Raw genomic sequence first — 17,561 nt, forward strand, 5'->3', positions numbered from 1 at the left:
TCAGATGTCAAAACAATTGAGATGTCAAATTCTTGTCAAAAGATTAATGAATGCATTCCGTTTTATTGAAAATCGAACTGTACATATAGGTAGTTCAAATTTACATTGAATACCTATCTCTGTTTATTTCACGTTTATTTAAATCTAATAAACTTTTAAAATTTACTAGTGACTGTAGTAGTCACGTAGTAGTAGTAGAACTTATCTATTCTAGACTTCCTAAAAATGTTATAGGTAGGTAGGTACAAACAATATTTCAGAATATCTAAATATGTAGAACCACAGTAGAACAAAATTTTGCAAATCATAATCAGGCTAGGTGTATTTCATGTACAAAAAATTACGATTATTATTATGTACCTACATCGTAAAAAATTCAACACCATTACATAACAATGCAATTATTTTTAGGAACTTTGCGTGAAATATTACATTTTTATGTGGTTAGAGCGTAGGTGTTTTAGTAATAAAAATATAGTTTCGGTAACCGCAGGATCGTTAAAAATATTCTTGAAAACTTTTTGTTTGGATATATTTTATGAAATGTGAACAGTAATGTATAAAATAGAACATGAAACTTTTTTACGCTTACCTTTTATTTGCGGCAACCGCAGCTTCCGACCAGACGTTTAGATATGAACAAAAGCAAAATTATGGCTTAGGTAGACCTATTATGTAAGTATATAATATTTCGACTACGGACTAATCTATTATCACGACATAGGTACTGTAAGTCTTTGTATCTGCTATCATAATATTTTTCTTGATAATTCTCTTGTAAAGACAATTCCTCCGAATTTAAGATGTTTTACGTAGGTATAGGTACAGGTAGGTACAGGTATAGATTCTCCAAGATTCTCCGTACTGTCATGATGCACTGCACGGGACCCTACCTGCATAAAATTAAAATATGTTTCCACAGATTAAATTATCGAAGAATGTTCAAAGGCTATCCTTACCCTGAACCTCTGCCTTCATCAACGTCTGGTTACATTAGATCACCATACAAAAACATTTATCAGGGTATTAACAGGCGGTTAAAAGGTGATATGGACAAACGTGTGTACAACAAAAAGTTCAAATATGCAGCTAAGCCGATTGGTCATCATTTGTATTGTGAAGGCGTATTTGATTGTATTGTAAGTACCTATCAATAATAATTACAAGAATTTGATACCCAATTGTTTGTGAGTTTTGATACATTTTCAAAACTTTAATATTATTCCCGGGTGACATAGGCTATATTTTTTGAAGTGAAACTTCTTTATCGGAGTTGGAAAAAAATCGCGCGCTTCTTTCCTTATCCCTACCACGCGTGATTCAACTTATTTCTGTAAAGTTGCATAATTATAGTAAATTATTTTTTTAAAAATAAGGTCATAAAGAAGTTTCACTTCTTACGTGTGTGTCTTATTATTATACAAGGAACCTACACAAGCGACTAATGCTCCATAAAAATTAGAGAGGTCAATAATAAACTTTTATACCCAAGCGACAAGAAAAGGTTATGCATAACTTATGCTGCTAGTAATGCAGAACCTAACTATTTTTTTTAGATTTCCCGCATGGCGATAGAAACAAATGGTAGTATCCCAATAATTCTTCGTGGTGGTGTTGGATATAAGTACTTCAGTGTAGCGATCAAAGCGTACCCTGGGGAGGAACTTTCTGGAACAGTTCGAGCGTATTGCCCATCGCCTTAAATGTCGATGGATCATAAAAAAGAACGTGTGAACCGACACGTGGTCAGAAGTGAAACTTCTTTGGCAAGATTCAAACATTTAACATACCAAAATGGTCGCCTTATTCTTAGTGACGCCTTAGTGACGGTATTGCCATGACGCGACCATGAAATTTTACTCTCCATGCACCTTTTTTTTTATAGTGGGGAAATCTTCCAAAGATACCCGCGGCCCCCGGGGAAGGAGCCGTGGGTTATGTTGGATTCTGACTAAAACCCCACTGTGTTCCGTCGAGCCGCTTTAATGATGGGGCCGCGGGTATTTGTTAGAATTCTTCCGCGATCACTCTCCATGCACCTAAAGATGTTTCACTTCAAAAATATGGAAATAAACCGATCTTGTTCATCTGTACAAAATACCTAATTTAGAGATATTAATTTATGTGTATAAAGCAATCCACATTTTTCGATATGTAAATAGAAGTTATTTTAGTTACGAAATTTCTAAGTTATGGAATAGCTACTCTTTGACCTACGACGAATCTACGAAGGGAAAAATCAAATCGAATCTAAAACGAATAGTAAATACTATATTTAAAACCACTGTAAATTTTCCAAAAGAAATTTACTATATTTTTGTCATTATCAATAAGCAATTACGTGATATTATAGCATAATAAAAGAAAATAAGCGTATGAATATTATCAAAGGTTAGTAAAGACATTGCTATGCAACATACACAAGAGACTGTGGTCTGTGACCCATCTGTTTTGTTTTAGGGTATATCGAGATCTATTTGGGGTCATAATATTATTGATAAGTAGCTTATGTTTTAATACAGTATGATCTTAAATTATTTTAATAAATAACAATAATATTATTGACTATTTTAAGAAGTCAAAAGAAGATAGCATTAGGTAAAATTTATTTTTATTAAGCTCAGTGATTATAATCGATTAATCGTTTCTTTTACTGTTGAATGTGAGTATAATTAAATTTTATAGAAGAAACTGTCTTTTTTATTTTTTCCCATATTGGTTTGTTCCTTTAATGATTAGGTACCTACTACAAATTGCAATACATTCGTTCAAGTATGTCGTACGTATTTAATTGATGACTGTAACAGATCGCTATACACAAGGCATTTAGACACGTCTTTATAGGTCTTACTATAAAATTAGAAACAATTAACTCATTCAGTTCCTGTGGGATTGAAGCGGTTTTAACTACTTAGTTACTTATATAGGGTGTTTGTTAATGTAATGCCACAGTAGGTATTACAATATTTCCTACAGTATGGCGACGAATGTACTTGCACAGAGAAACGGAGGAGAACTGGCTGAACTGGTCGGGCGACGCGGGCCGCGTAGCGCGTACTGCAATCATGCAGAACCTAGCGCGAAAGGACGACGCATTCGTATTTTTTGTGTATTAATTTTATTATACTTACATGTTCTCTAATGGCGCGCACAAACTGTTCTGTGTATGGATGTAAATCTACATCGAACTGGCGACGGCATCGCGCGACATCAAAGGCGTTAGTTAACTTACTGTAGGAAATAATATTGTAATACTGTGGTAATGCTATATATCATGTTCGTAATTGTACGTGTGCGTATATTTTCTTATCATTTTAATACTTAGTAAGTACTTAGTACTTTAATTACTATTTAGACTAGAGAGAATATTAATATTTTATAAAAAAAAAATGGCGATATCGTTCATCTCTTATCTTCTTAATCGCGTCTCTTCTTAGAGGTTAGAACCTCGTATGTTGGCAAAGTCAGAAGAACATAATATTATAAGACGCTAGAATCTATATGTATGGTAAAAATTTGTCCCTCCTATAAGTTAAGACCCGCCTCTTTGGTTCAGTGGTTAACGCGTGAGCGTAGATGTGGTAGAACCAAGGGGTCCTGGGTTCGATTCCCGTTGGAGAAAACTCAAACTCAAACTCAAACTCAAACTCAAACATTTATTTATTCAATTAGACTTCTTAAAGAAGCACTTTTGAAACGTCATTACATATTTTAAAATTTACCACCGATTCGGAAAGCAGTATCTACGGAGAAGAACCGGCAAGAAACTCCATAGTTGCTCTTTTAAATCATGTCAGTTTTACAATTTTACAAAATACATATGTAACAACATATAAGTATTGTAATAACATGCCAAAGAACTGTCCTGTGGTTTTTACGCGACAACCCTCCATGGGTTTTTATCGTCCATATATTCCTGAATACTGTAGTACGCTCTCTGAACTAGTACATTTTTTATATAAGTTTTAAATTTAGAACTACTAAACTCTTTAATATTATGAGGAATTCTATTGTAAAAGCGTATACCTTGACCCATAAATGAATTTTTAACTTTAGCTAATCGGAAAAATGGCATTTCAATTCTATTTCTGTTCCTTGTGCCATAACAGTGTCTATCTCCTACTCTTGTGTGTAAGTCGGCGTTTTTGTGTACATGCAAAATATTATTAAATATATACTGTGATGGTACAGTAAGGATACCAGTATTCTTAAAGAGATCTCTTAGTGAGTCCCGAGCACGTAAATTATATATAGAACGAATGGCTCTTTTCTGTAAGATAAATATAGTTTCTATATCTGCTGCCCTGCCCCATAGTAGAATTCCATAGGACATAATACTATGAAAGTAGCTGAAATAAACCAATCTAGCTGTATCTTCATCGGTGAGATGCCTTACCTTTCGGACTGCATATGCTGCTGAACTGAGCTTACCTGCAGCGGTGTTGACATGGGCTCCCCACTGTAGTTTCTCGTCCAATGTTAACCCAAGAAATACAGTCGATTCTGTAGGGTGTAATACCTCCCCGTTCAAGGTAATATTTCTGCTTAACTTTTTAACGTTTGGTAGTAAAAATTCAACACAAGTTGTTTTTTTGGCATTTAATAATAAATTATTAGCAGTAAACCAGTCGGATATGTGTAAAAGAGCACTGTTCACTTCGTCAACATTTGGGTCATGCCTATCCACATTAAATATTAATGAGGTATCATCTGCAAACAGAACTATTTCACACCTATCCTGTAAATAATAAGGTAGATCATTGATATATACCAAGAACAAGAAGGGTCCTAAAATAGATCCCTGTGGAACACCAATGTTAATTGACGCACCGCTAGAACGTTCTCCATTAACAACTACAGTTTGTATCCTATCATGCAGGTATGAGGCTATGAGGTTCTGAGCTTGTCCTTTAATCCCATAGTGATTAAGTTTACGCAATAAGGTACAATGTTCAACGCAGTCAAATGCCTTGGAGAGGTCACAAAATATCCCCAAAGCATTTTTTGAGTTTTCCCATGCCTTATATATATGTGTTAGTAGTGCAACTCCAGCATCTGTGGTTGAGCGCCCCTTTGTGAAACCAAACTGTTTGGTGTGCAGCAAATTATTAGATGCAAAGTGACTAGTCAATTGGTTTAATATTAACTTTTCGAATACCTTACTTAATGTTGGTAAAATCGAGATAGGTCTATAGTTGTTACAGTCTTCTTGATCGCCTTTCTTAAATAGAGGTATAACTTTACTAAGCTTTAATAAATTAGGAAATGTACCATAGTCACAACACTTATTAAATATAAAAGCTAAATTGTTCGCAATATTTTCTATTATATTATTAACTAAATTGACGGACATTCCCCAAAGATCACAAGTATTTTTTAAATTTAGTGTCTTAAAGGCTGTAACAATATCATTAGCAGTTACGTGTCGCAATTCAAATAATGTGCTGCACCCCGCAACATGGTCCCTCAAAAAGGTCTCTGCAAGTGCTGAAGACGAATTTAAATTATTAGTAATGCTAGCAGGGACACTACTAAAGAAATCTTCAAATGCAAGCGCAACATCAGCATTTTTGTCAATAACCATGCCATTATTAACAAGTTTTATGGTATTACTTGATTTGCTTTTACCCATTTCACCATTAATAATAGACCAAACTGTTTTAACTTTATTATCGGAGTCGCGTATTTTATCTCTGATATACAAACGCTTCGCAGTAAAACAAACAATTTTAAAAGTTTTTGAGTAATTTCTAACATAACTAAGAAAAGATGGGTCTTTATTATATTGCTTCATACCATATAACTCATAAAGAACGATCCTACACCTATGTATGCTAGGTGTCGCCCATTTACTAAATGGTAAATCCTTGGTAATATTTAAAGATTTAACTTTAAATATTTTTTCAAATTCATTATGCACTAAATTAAAAAGATTTTTAAACATTTCACAAGGATTATTATGACAGGATTGATCATTCAGTACGGGCAGGCTTTTATTAATATTATCTCTAAATTTATTAATGCCTTTTTTAGTTATAGGCCTAACATTAATTCTTTTAAATTCAGGTAAACAATCCCATTCAAAAACTACTTTCTGGCCACAGTGATCCGAAGTGAGTGTATTGAGAATATTTTTCTCTAAACAGTTGCAGTCGCAGTATATATTATCAATACAGGTTGCAGAAGTAGGTGTAATTCGTGTGGGTTCATTAAAAAGTTTATACAGATTAAATGACTGAAACAAATTAACAATTCGTGTTGCCGTTTGTGTTTGTAAAAGTATATCAATATTAAAATCACCACATACTATAACTTTTTTTTTACTCCTACTTAAACGCTTTAATATTTCTTCCATGACTGTCTCAAACATATTATAGTCACTGGAAGGGGGTCTATAAACGCAAACAATAATATAACGCTCCAGCTCCACACAGGACAGTTCAGAAGAAAAAATAAAGGTTTTGGGTCTGTAAGGACACAGGAGGCCTTATTGTCCCTAAATAAAATCGATCAGTGAAACAGTTGTATGCACAATGCATCTGCCCCTGACACAGGACTTCAATTATTGTCAAGACAAAAAACTTCCGCAACAAATTAGCCTATTAATGTTCTTAATAGAAGACTGAAAACATTTAAACTAGATTGCAATGTCCGTGTTTATTATGTCTATACATTCGAGTCTGAGTTGACTTGGAAAGACGCCCAAGTATTGAGAATGTGTTGATAGATAAATATTAGTGACACTGTATTATCTAAACGCTTTACGTCATACATTTTTTGTACTAATTAATGAGTGTTTAATGTTTATGTATGACATACTTTCTAATAAATGTATTGTTAATTTATTTTACTAATTAAACGGACTTAGTTACCTACTTATAAAAAAATACATGAGCACCTAGCCTAGACCTAGGTATATCATCGTCAAAATATAATTTTATATTCTTTATTTTTTTTTCCGTTTAATCTGAGTTTAAGTTATATTAACCTATTATAAATAAATAAACTGATAGTTATATAAAAACAAATTTTAATTTTTACCTAACACTAGTGTACTAGACAAAGCAAAATTCCAATAATTTTATTACTAAGTAGGCATAATAATAACTACTGTTTCTTATAGAACTTAGCCTAATAATCCTAAATCACAGAAAAAATACTTTTTAAATATGATAAGACATGAATATCTGAACAACCTGTATACGCGTTAATTACCTACCCACTTTTGTAGTACGAATAATTACAATCTCAATTAATGACATTCTAAGTGCATGTAAACAGTGTTGGTGTGTGGTAGTGAAGTGTTGAGAAATATGTATTTAAACGGAATTGCCGATTTCTTTACACGCCATAGAGAATGTCTTGAAAGGGTAAGTCGGTTTTTGCTAATCACGGTATGGTTTTGTTCATTGGATCACTAATTGAAGATAGTATAGGTAGGTTATGATAAGCAAATAAATAAGTGTATAAATTATAATGCATCATAATATTATGTTTATTGTAACTATAGTATTATTTATAAACATAATTCATTGCATTGCAAAGTATTTTGTTCCGGTGATAGAAAATTATAGGTAGGTTAGGTAAAACTTCATGTTTTGTTTTTTTTCTTCATATTGGTAAATTATTGTAGAAATTAATGAATAGAATAGGTATATCATATCGTGTTCCTTTAACATATCCTAAATCAACATTAAAAATTACTTACATGGTTTTTGATGACTAGCCTTCACATTTCTTATTGCTAGTTTTAAAACTCTAAACTCCATTAGTTATGGTTTTAGGTTAGTAGTTAGGATCAAATTTTTCATAATTTATATATCACTGAATCTTAAATAAAATCTTAAAATCCTACAAACTAGTGGCTACTGGTTAGATCATACTAAATCGAACAATTTCATTTTTTTTTTTCAGTAGATAGTCGTCGTCGAATCATAGACAAAATATTTCCCTTTCGATTTCAATCCACTTTTTTTTAATATTTTGTTCAATAGTCGCAGGTATCTTTAACATTCTTAATTTAAAAACCGTTTTTTCGTCAAATCATAATATAGAGAAAATAAAAATCCTTTCCATTGCAATCCACATCGAATTGTTTTATACACCATTGAAAATGTGAGTTTTTCTCATATAAGTAGATAATTTTGATTATTTACTATTATTCAGTTCTTTAACAATATCGGCCTTAGAGCATTAAACCAATAGCGGCAATACCGAAACTAATTGGCACATTTAAAAAAATATAACGACTTCATACGTCATATTTTGAATGTTTATTTTTGTCCACAATGTCGTCTAAATCAGCGCGCCAAGTCGTTCAATATAATAAGTGACTCTTGTTTTAGATTCGGGAACATTAACACTTGTTGTGTGAAAATGTTACGGAAATATAGTTTTACGTTTATTTCTATATTGATCAACCCAGATTATTATGAAATTAGCTATCAAGAGAATTATTAAAAGTTTTATGAGTACGGTCATTAATTATTTATGAGTGCAGTGAACCTATAATATAAGAGATAATTTCACAATTAAAAACGAAATGATATTGTTATAATTAAAACATTCGATATTTTTATGATTAATTCAAATAAATTGTGCAGACTGCAGTTCTTACAAGCACGTAATAATAAGTGGTGGCCTAAGTTCTTAAACGGCTAGATATCACTCAGGCAGCTAATTAAACGACGACGTATATTAAAGACCCTAGGGCCTAGGCTATTAATGAAACAGCTAATTAAGCTAATTCACTATGACATATCTATACTAATATTATAAAGCTGAAGAGTTTGAACTACTGATCCGATTTGAAAAATTCTTTCGGTGTTAGATAGCTCATTTATTGAGGAAGACTATAGGCATATCATCATGCTAAGACCAACAGGAGCGGAGCACTGCAGGTAAAACCGCGGAGCACTGCTAATTATCTATAAATTACTAGAATAAGCACTTACCTATTTAGATACTTTGATCCCACGTATTATAGATATCTGAAACCAACTTCCTCAAGCGGCGTTTCCAAACGGATACGATTTTGAGACCTTGAAGAAAAGTCTCATCTTTCGAAGCATCTTTCCTTTAAAAATTGGCAACAACGTGTCTTCACACCTATAAATAAAGAAAAATTTCAACAAAATACAGCACAATAAATGCAAAAAATGTTTGAGACTTCTGGCTCGTAAACCTACCTATACATATTTAAAAATCGATACATTTACTGCAATATTTTTAATTGATATCGGCCGCGGCGTCACTGAACGATTTCTTTATAAAATATTACGTCTAACTTTACGTCTAACACATATCATTTAAATACAAAAAAATATAAATAACTTAGTTACTATGTAAGTACTGAAAAACAAGATAATACCTATATTTAAAGTAGGTAATTTAGTTAGTGAAATAAATTGCAATAGGTACTTTTATAACAATTGGTAACAATCCTTTAAAGATAAATGCAATATTGACCACTAAAAAGCATTAAAAAACAATATTTATGAGCAATTAATTTCTAAATATATCAATCTAACTATCTAAGTATCAATAAAATTTATGATTACATATTGGAATTTGAAAGAGTTTTACTTATTTATTATATCACTCACTTTCCGAACCACATTCATAGCACTATATAATCGTTAAATTATCTTATTCCACCTCGTACCTTGTTCTATAAATATGTAAGCTGTTACAAAGGCAATTATGAAAATAATATCTCTATTTTCTCCTCGCTAATCTTCGCGTCTGATCCAATTTTAAATGTCAGATAGATAATTGTGCAACGTAACTACCTACTGGCTGCAGATCAAAAGTTCTAGCGACTGTCTCTTGAAGAAACTAATTCAGTTCTCGCCTATTGACGGAACCAACACGTTTCACAATTGGCGCCAAAACTCACGCGCGGCGTGCCTACGCGGTTTTTTTTTAATTTGTGCATTGTTGTTTTAATTGGCAAAGGAACCGTGAAATTGTGAAGTTTATGTGATTGAGTGATTTTTTTTAATAATTAAAAACAATGGAAAGGAAAAGGTGATTTATGATAATGTCATGCACATTTTCACATAAAAATTAAATGATAAAATTACCTATAAGATTTTAAAATAAATCTTATGTAATTGGTTTGTACTTATAACAGTATTGTTTAAATTATTATTTTTTTTTAATTGGCATGTTATTTTGGAAACTCATTCTGTTTCATTATCATTTTTCAGTGATTTTTCATTATTCTCAATTCCTCGTCATTTAACTACTTTATTTCATATTCATTCATTCTAAATTCAAATTGAAAATATAAACTTTTACCCATGGACGTATAATGCTTTTACCTATCTTGCATTCACTAATTAACTTTATTCAAAATATATCAATTTAGTATAATTTATAAGCAATAAAAACATTCATCGTTTATCTTATAATTAGGTCATAGGTGTAGGGTAAACTTTCACATTGAAGTTTAAGTACCGTTTATAAACAAAAACTAATTATGTTAATATTTCGTAAACATTGATAACGACTTGGCACACCGCGAGATCTTACGCGACGAATGCTGAGAGACAAGATATATTTGTATAATAAGAGTAAACCTAAAATCTTTTTTAAATAATCCATACTAATATTATAAATGCGAAAGTAACTCTGTCTGTCTGTCTGTTACTCAATCACGCCTTAACTACTGAACCAATTTGCATGAAATTTGGTATAGAGATATTTTGATACCCGAGAAAGGACATAGGATAGGTTTTATCCCGGAAATCCTACGGGAACAGGTTTTTCTTTGAAAACGCGGGAGAAGCCGCGGGCGGAAAGCTAGTAGACGATAAAATGGAACACCAGTCCTCTAGACTCAACACACTCGTTATAAATAATGTTTTATTTTATAGTACTAGATGTATAGTGTACTATCTATTTCTTTTTGAAAATATTAAAATTAAAGTTAAATTTAATAAAGCTTTTATTTTGATAATAATAAAAACAAAATTTTAATGAAGCGAAATGTTTATAAAGACATCATATTGTTTATGCCATTGATATTTAAAAAAAAAACACTTTTTGTTATCTGTGCAAAGTGCAAACCATTCCGCGGGAAAACAATGGCGCGCGACTGAATTTCACTTTTCACTTTCAGCATCTAATCACGATCACGAATCACTTAACCACAATCGCAAGCGAAATTAATTTTCAAGCTTATAACAAACTATAGCGTCATCAAAATGTTCCGTCCGAACCTCTTCCGCGGTCTTAGCGTGGACTCCGCTGACTCTGGGGAATACAACCTCGACAGGAGCCGGCGGGCGTCGCTCAGCGCTGAGCAGCGCAGGCGGCTCAGCATGCTGAGGACGTCCAGCATACCGACGCCGCTGTCATCGGTGAGCCACATTTACCATTTGCTAGTCTGCCCGAGAAAATGCTGTAATCAGGTACCATTCAAAATTACTGAGAACGATTTGTGTCTGCTTCTGTGCTTGTAAAGAACTGTACGTAATCTCATTTCTACCGCTGGCCTGTTGGTCAAGGCAAGTTTTCGTTACTTATTAATTTGAAACGAGAAATGGATCTTTACAGTGTTCTTTTGGTTATATGCTCTAACGTTTTCTGTGCTGTACAATAATTATAATATGTACTTGCGACAAACGTTGTTGTCATAATATCCATAACTTTTCTATATACTCTGTCGTATTTTAACAAAAATCCTAACTTTAAATGTGTTGAGGCGATGACGCGTGGGTCCGTACTCCGTGTACTATGTAAACAATTTGTATGTACCTATATGTATAGTGTATACATAACGAGGTGTTTATTTATGATCAAAAATATCTTACTATTTTTAATGTGTTCGGTTTGGTGCGATAATCACATAGCAACGGCAGGCAACGTTATGTTTTTTTAATTTAAAAATGATATATTTATATAAGAATATATAATTAATATAACTGTTGTAATTAAATAATATACGTAATTGTATTTAGGTATTAGCAAAATAAACTTACCATGAGCATCCATGAGCTAGTCGCCTTTTAACTGTAGGTAGGTAGTCAATTTTCATGAACTTTTTATGAAATAATATTACGATAACATTGAAACAAACGTATAGATACAATAAATTTTACGTAATAGACCATCTCTTACATAAATTGCGAACTTTATTTTAGCCATCAATCAAAAAATTTTATCAAAATAGAAGCGACTTCAAACGTTGTTCATGATAACTATGTCATATAAACATTTCATTTAAATGAGTGTATCCATTTTGTATAAAATAAGTACTCTTATAAGTACATGAGAAATATTAGTTACCTATGTAGTTATGTATGAGGAATTTTCACAGACATAGATCTTGATACATGTCTGTGGGAATTTTAATAAAATAATCACGTTAGTGGAAAGAATGGAAGTTCCGCGAAACCGTATATAGACTAAATAGAAAAACATAAAAGTTTGGTTTGTGGCGAATTACATAATTATTTATCAAAGCTAATTAATGCTTTTGATGTCGATTTCTACTTTAGCTAAAATATGAATGTTAATTTATTAAAGAATCCATGAATCTAAGACATTATAGAAACAGTGTAATAATGTCATACTTAGGATCAAAGAACTAGCTGGGCCCCGTGGTTTTACCCGCATTGCTCCGCTCCTTCGTGATGATATTATCTATATAGCCTATAAGCCTTCCTTGACGAGTACTTCCTCGTAAATGGGCTCTACACCGAAAGATTTTCTCAAATCGGACTAGGTCGTTCCTGAGATTAGCGCGCAAACAAAATACTCTTCAGCTTTATAATATTATAGTATATAGTATTGATGACCGCTTCTAACTTCTAACTCATCTGGCTTTTAAAGCAAATCGAGCCATGAACCTCAAAAATCAAAATTTTCAAAAAAAAATTCAAAATTGTCAAAATTTTTGTTTTTATTAACTTCCACACACGGCAATACTTACCTATATCTACTTACACAAGCAAATCGCATCGCAAGTACAATGCCATAATTGGCCAGAAAATATTCATATTGTTTACCATAAAACATATATTTTAGGTTAATTACTTGACCGTGGAAGCATTACTACATTTCGTAGTAAATATGCCTGTATGCCTGTATGGTTTCACTATATTTGGAGGATGATCGGATTTACCGATACCTACGGGACCTTGTACCTATACGGGAGGTTGTACGGTTTCTGGGTATTATGTGATATTAATCAGCTTGATTGACTGGGTCAGTGTTCATTTGGTTTATTTATACAATGTAAATATACTTGTCTTTTTATTATTATATCATAATACGGTTTTATTGAATTATACGTGCTCTATGCGTATGCGTTATTTAAGTCTGTAAACGTCACAATGAAGAATCCTAGAAACATAGGTATGCAAATAAACGCGAACTCTACATTTTGTTTTAAATATTCTTATGTCGTTATTATTTCTGTTATACATTTAAATACGTGATAGTTAGTTTCTTATTTTTTTACATTTTTATAAACTAGTAGTAGCTTAATCAATTGCCAAGAAAAATTATCTGCACATTAATATGTAAATTTATAAATTTTACCGCAGAAATAAGTCAAGCGGGAATAAATAGGAATTGACCACTAATCCTACCTCTATTCATTGCAATATTGTCTAACAAACTATAAAGCTCTCAGCCTGTCCACAACAATGATTGACTGGCTGTTGGATGGCCATTGACGTATAACCCAAATACCCAGACTAAACATTTTATCGCCAAGTTAATGCAATCGGTAATAGTTCGACACCTGCGCATAATCGTTATACTGTGACCACTACCACGACTGGTATTTAGTTCACATTATACTATAATAGCTCTAGGATTCATAATTTCAAGAGTACAATTTATTATTCTAGTGAAACGTTAATGGAAAAGGAGAATCTACAGAATGATAATTATTATAAAGTAACAGACAAAAGATACATCCTGTTTGTTTGTTTTTTCTGATATAAGTTTGAATTTGAGTAAAAATAATAGGTCGATCATGTACATAAGCTACAGGTATATATCGTTTAAAATATATTTGAGTATATTATCGTGATACATAATATTACGGAAGAAGTTTACTATCAATATTTACATATTGCTTCCAGAATCCAGATATGAGAATTTGCAATTTCCGCAATCTGAAATAATTTATTAATACAACAATGGTTAGAGAGCGAACTACATATTGTACTCCTAGGATAATTAATTTTTCTACCAAAATTTTTATCACGAGGTTGATATTGCCAAATAAACTGGAATATCTTATTATTTTTAATGGTCTATTTGTACAGGGTAAACAATAAAAAATATTATTATGAAAACATGGATTTTAGTTGGATTGCATAGATGATTTAAAGGCAGCAAAGAAATAAAGGAAATTTCTACAATAATAACGAAAAGAACGGATTCCTTTCTAATCTCTATTTTGCAATCACGACAGTTGGAACTAAAACAAACCGTCAAAAGGAATTGAATGTAAAACCGGGTTGAAGTATACGAACTTTTATAAAAGACGGACTTGCCACAAAAATAAACAAATCGTCAAAGCAGACTTAAAATACGCTAAACGTGAGACAATGGCGCAATAAATCTTCTTAAACTGTTTTCACAGTTGTAACTAACGCTTTCAGTGCAGTAAAAATAGATATAACCTATGTTTTAGTGCAGGAGACATTACGAAGATAAAAATTGATTACTTTGATAAAGAAAATTCGTCGCAAACACACACAAGGTAAATTTTAATAGTTTTCTCGCATGACATGTAAAACATATCAGTCGAATGAAAATCTAAAGTGATTTAGAGATTGATAGAGACATGCGAATGATTTTAAAATTATTATGTTTTTGTAAATTTGACACTTATTTTAATGTTCTAGGCGCATAAATAAAATGTATGAAAAATAAACCGCCCATCTCGGTCTCGCCTGGTTGGACGAGACATAGACAATGTCTGCGAACTAAGCAATTAGAGAGAGGATTTTCAAGTACCTATGTAGTATATATGGGGTCTAAGATTATTCATTTTTGTAAATCTACCTATTACCTACGGACTGTAGTCTGGAAAAATCATCGAGCCTGAAATCTGCAATGCCCCGAAACATTGAACGTACCTAACATTGAAACGTGGATAATTTTCACTAAACTTTTCACTTCATTTTTGTTAGCGTGTTTTTAGAACTTTATACATCAAGTAAGTAATTTATGTATTTTTAGAATGAATATTTTAATAATTAACATCCACGTCATCAGTGGTGGTATTTTTGAAGTTTATTTAATAAGGATTTGCACTTAACCAAAGAATTACGACGACATAGGGATTACAAATTATAGGTGAAGATATAGGGTAAGACAATTGAACAACAGCAATCACAGCTGTATGTTTTCCAATAAAAAAGATCACTGTACATTAACAACAAAAGAAAAACCGGCTAAAAAAATATATAAAGCAATAAACGTTTGATGTGGAGATTGTCCGCGTCGCGGTCAAAGCGCCGCGCTCGCTGCCAAAATACCAGTCTCAGAGTCATCAGACTAGCGAGTAGCGACAAAGATATTTATCGGTCATTGTTCTATAAACGTTTGTAAATACGTAATTAAATATGCCCGGGATGAGCCGTAAATCTTAAGTTCAATCGGATCTGGACTAAATGTCTAAACGGGAACTACATTATTATAATTTGTCTTTGTGACAAATTGTAACGTTAGTTTAGCATGAAGGTTTTCATAAAGTAACAATCTTTGAGTATTAGAATTATTGTATTTCAGAATTATTGTCTATTACTTTTTATGGGGTAAAGATTTTATAGGTGGAGGTTTATGCCATGTAAATGCTAATGCGTAGGTTGCATTAAATAGTAGGTATGTCATTAGCATATCAAATTTTCCACCAAATCACAAGCCTCTGAAATTCAGAGTAGAGTAAAAACTCTCGGTTTTCGTATTAAAAAATTGCTGATTTATTGCATTCATAAATCATATTATTTTATTTTGGTTCATCTCAAAGACACACCTACTTTGCATCTATTTAAAGATCCCACAAGGACTCTATTAATACAAATCGTAGTTATTTTTAGCTTATATACTTACGTTTTAAGTATGACTAACATGATGCTATTTTGCAATGCTATTGTGTTTTTATTCGAATGGAAAATACTGCGCCATTTTGAGAATCCTGTTAATTTAGATGCGTATGATGCTTTATTTATAGATATTGTAAATGTAATTGATACTTTTTTAAATGAATTTGAGACAAAATATAAACCCAATTGAATTAAAGAATTGCACAAAAAATGTGAAGTAGTAGGTATTCGATAATGATTGAAAGATGGAAAATGTTTCGATTTTCTACGACCTTTATATCAAAATAAATTGTAAATTGTAATTTTTTGTTACCAAATATTAAAACTACATGTCACATACCTACCTAATTAATAAATATCGACATAATTAACATGTAGTTCAAGCTTAAAACCTAGGTATTGTACTAAGGCTTTGTTTACCTAGACGTACGTCACATCAATAAGCGAAGCGTGCTAATTAGATTGTACAGTTATTTTTATAAAGTGTAAACCGCATTAGAAACCGATCAATTTATTTAAATGCACGTAGATGTGCATTCTTTTCTTTATTTAAGAAATATCCTAATAATACATATTATAAAGGCGAAAGTTTGTATGGATGTTTGTTACTCTTTCACGTAAAAACTACTGAATGGATTTGAATGAAACTTTACCACAATATAGCTTATACATCAGAATAACACATAGGATAGGTTTTATCCCGGAAATCTCACGGGAACGGGAACTATGCGGGTTTTCCTTTGAAAACGCGGGCGAAGCCGCGGACGGAAATCTAGTATATAATAAAAGGCATGTTTGTGAAAAATTGACATAAAGTAGGTATAATAATGCCTCTTGTCAATGCTTCTTGTACTTTGTGAGCACTAACTACTCAAGTTTATTTGTGAAAACTAATTTCTTCTTTTTGGATATAAATCATAATTTTGTTTGATGAACTTCACATTATAGTTTTGTTCCGGTCAATAATGATTGGTTGTAGGTAAATAGTAAGATTAGAAAAACAGCTCCAGGCTCTACAATCTGAAACAGTTTTAAATCATTTAGAATTTAGATGTGTGGAACGGTGACAGCGCTGTACTCATCTACACTTTTCCCTTCTGTTATATGTACTGTTAAAGTACATTTATATAGTGCATTATGAGTCTCAATAAAATGGATTTGTTTACAAAATCGCCTCGTACTTGTACACAACCGTGGTCTAATGTAATTGTAACAGTGTTATGAGAGCAATTTAGTTATTTTTGTACTATCGATGTGGAAATCTCACTCGGCCCGGTCATCATGATGTTAAGGGCTTGGTCTAGTAGTGCAAACAAATGCATCCTGTCATCCTATATGTAAATAATACAAATGTACTAAGGGAAAGTTGCTCCACTTAATTTTTAAAAATTAAATCATTCGTATGCATAATTTAATATTCGTAATAAGTACCAAAAATGACAATTTGAAACAATTTTCGTGAAAATTACACCGGGTGATTTTTTT

The 17,561-nt window shown here is 32.1% G+C and overlaps 2 protein-coding genes across 2 annotated transcripts in view; both read left to right on the forward strand.

Moving 5' to 3' along the window:
* The first annotated feature begins 529 nt into the window (after window positions 1-529).
* LOC149904901 (uncharacterized) lies at window positions 530-1,739 on the forward strand. The gene is made up of 3 exons (XM_090107371.1): window positions 530-675; window positions 923-1,139; window positions 1,557-1,739. The coding sequence occupies exons 1-3, from the start codon at window positions 572-574 to the stop codon at window positions 1,701-1,703; spliced, it is 468 nt and encodes a 155-aa protein (XP_089963497.1). The 5' UTR covers window positions 530-571; the 3' UTR covers window positions 1,704-1,739.
* Window positions 1,740-9,676: 7,937 nt separating this feature from the next.
* LOC149904902 (uncharacterized protein ZK1073.1) overlaps window positions 9,677-17,561 on the forward strand; it is a 36,675-nt gene continuing 28,790 nt past the window's right edge. Inside the window, exons 1-2 of the mRNA XM_090106956.1 lie at window positions 9,677-10,029; window positions 11,201-11,417. Coding sequence (XP_089963082.1) covers window positions 10,016-10,029; window positions 11,201-11,417 — 231 coding nt within the window. The 5' untranslated portion in view covers window positions 9,677-10,015. The remainder of the gene's footprint in view (window positions 10,030-11,200; window positions 11,418-17,561) is intronic.

Source organism: Colias eurytheme, chromosome 11, assembly GCF_061535395.1.
Source record: "Colias eurytheme isolate Ceu_HAF_F1 chromosome 11, ilColEury1 Martin Lab GWU primary, whole genome shotgun sequence".
Lineage (NCBI taxonomy): Eukaryota > Metazoa > Arthropoda > Insecta > Lepidoptera > Pieridae > Colias > Colias eurytheme.

What these genes read in the sequence shown, in the direction of transcription:
- LOC149904901 (XM_090107371.1), top strand. Translation starts at nt 572, where the DNA reads ATGAAACTTTTTTACGCTTACCTTTTATTTGCGGCAACCGCAGCTTCC. An exon ending in GGCTTAGGTAGACCTATTAT is followed by an intron (nt 676 to 922) that starts GTAAGTATATAA and finishes ATGTTTCCACAG; the next exon opens with ATTAAATTATCGAAGAATGT. An exon ending in AAGGCGTATTTGATTGTATT is followed by an intron (nt 1,140 to 1,556) that starts GTAAGTACCTAT and finishes TATTTTTTTTAG; the next exon opens with ATTTCCCGCATGGCGATAGA.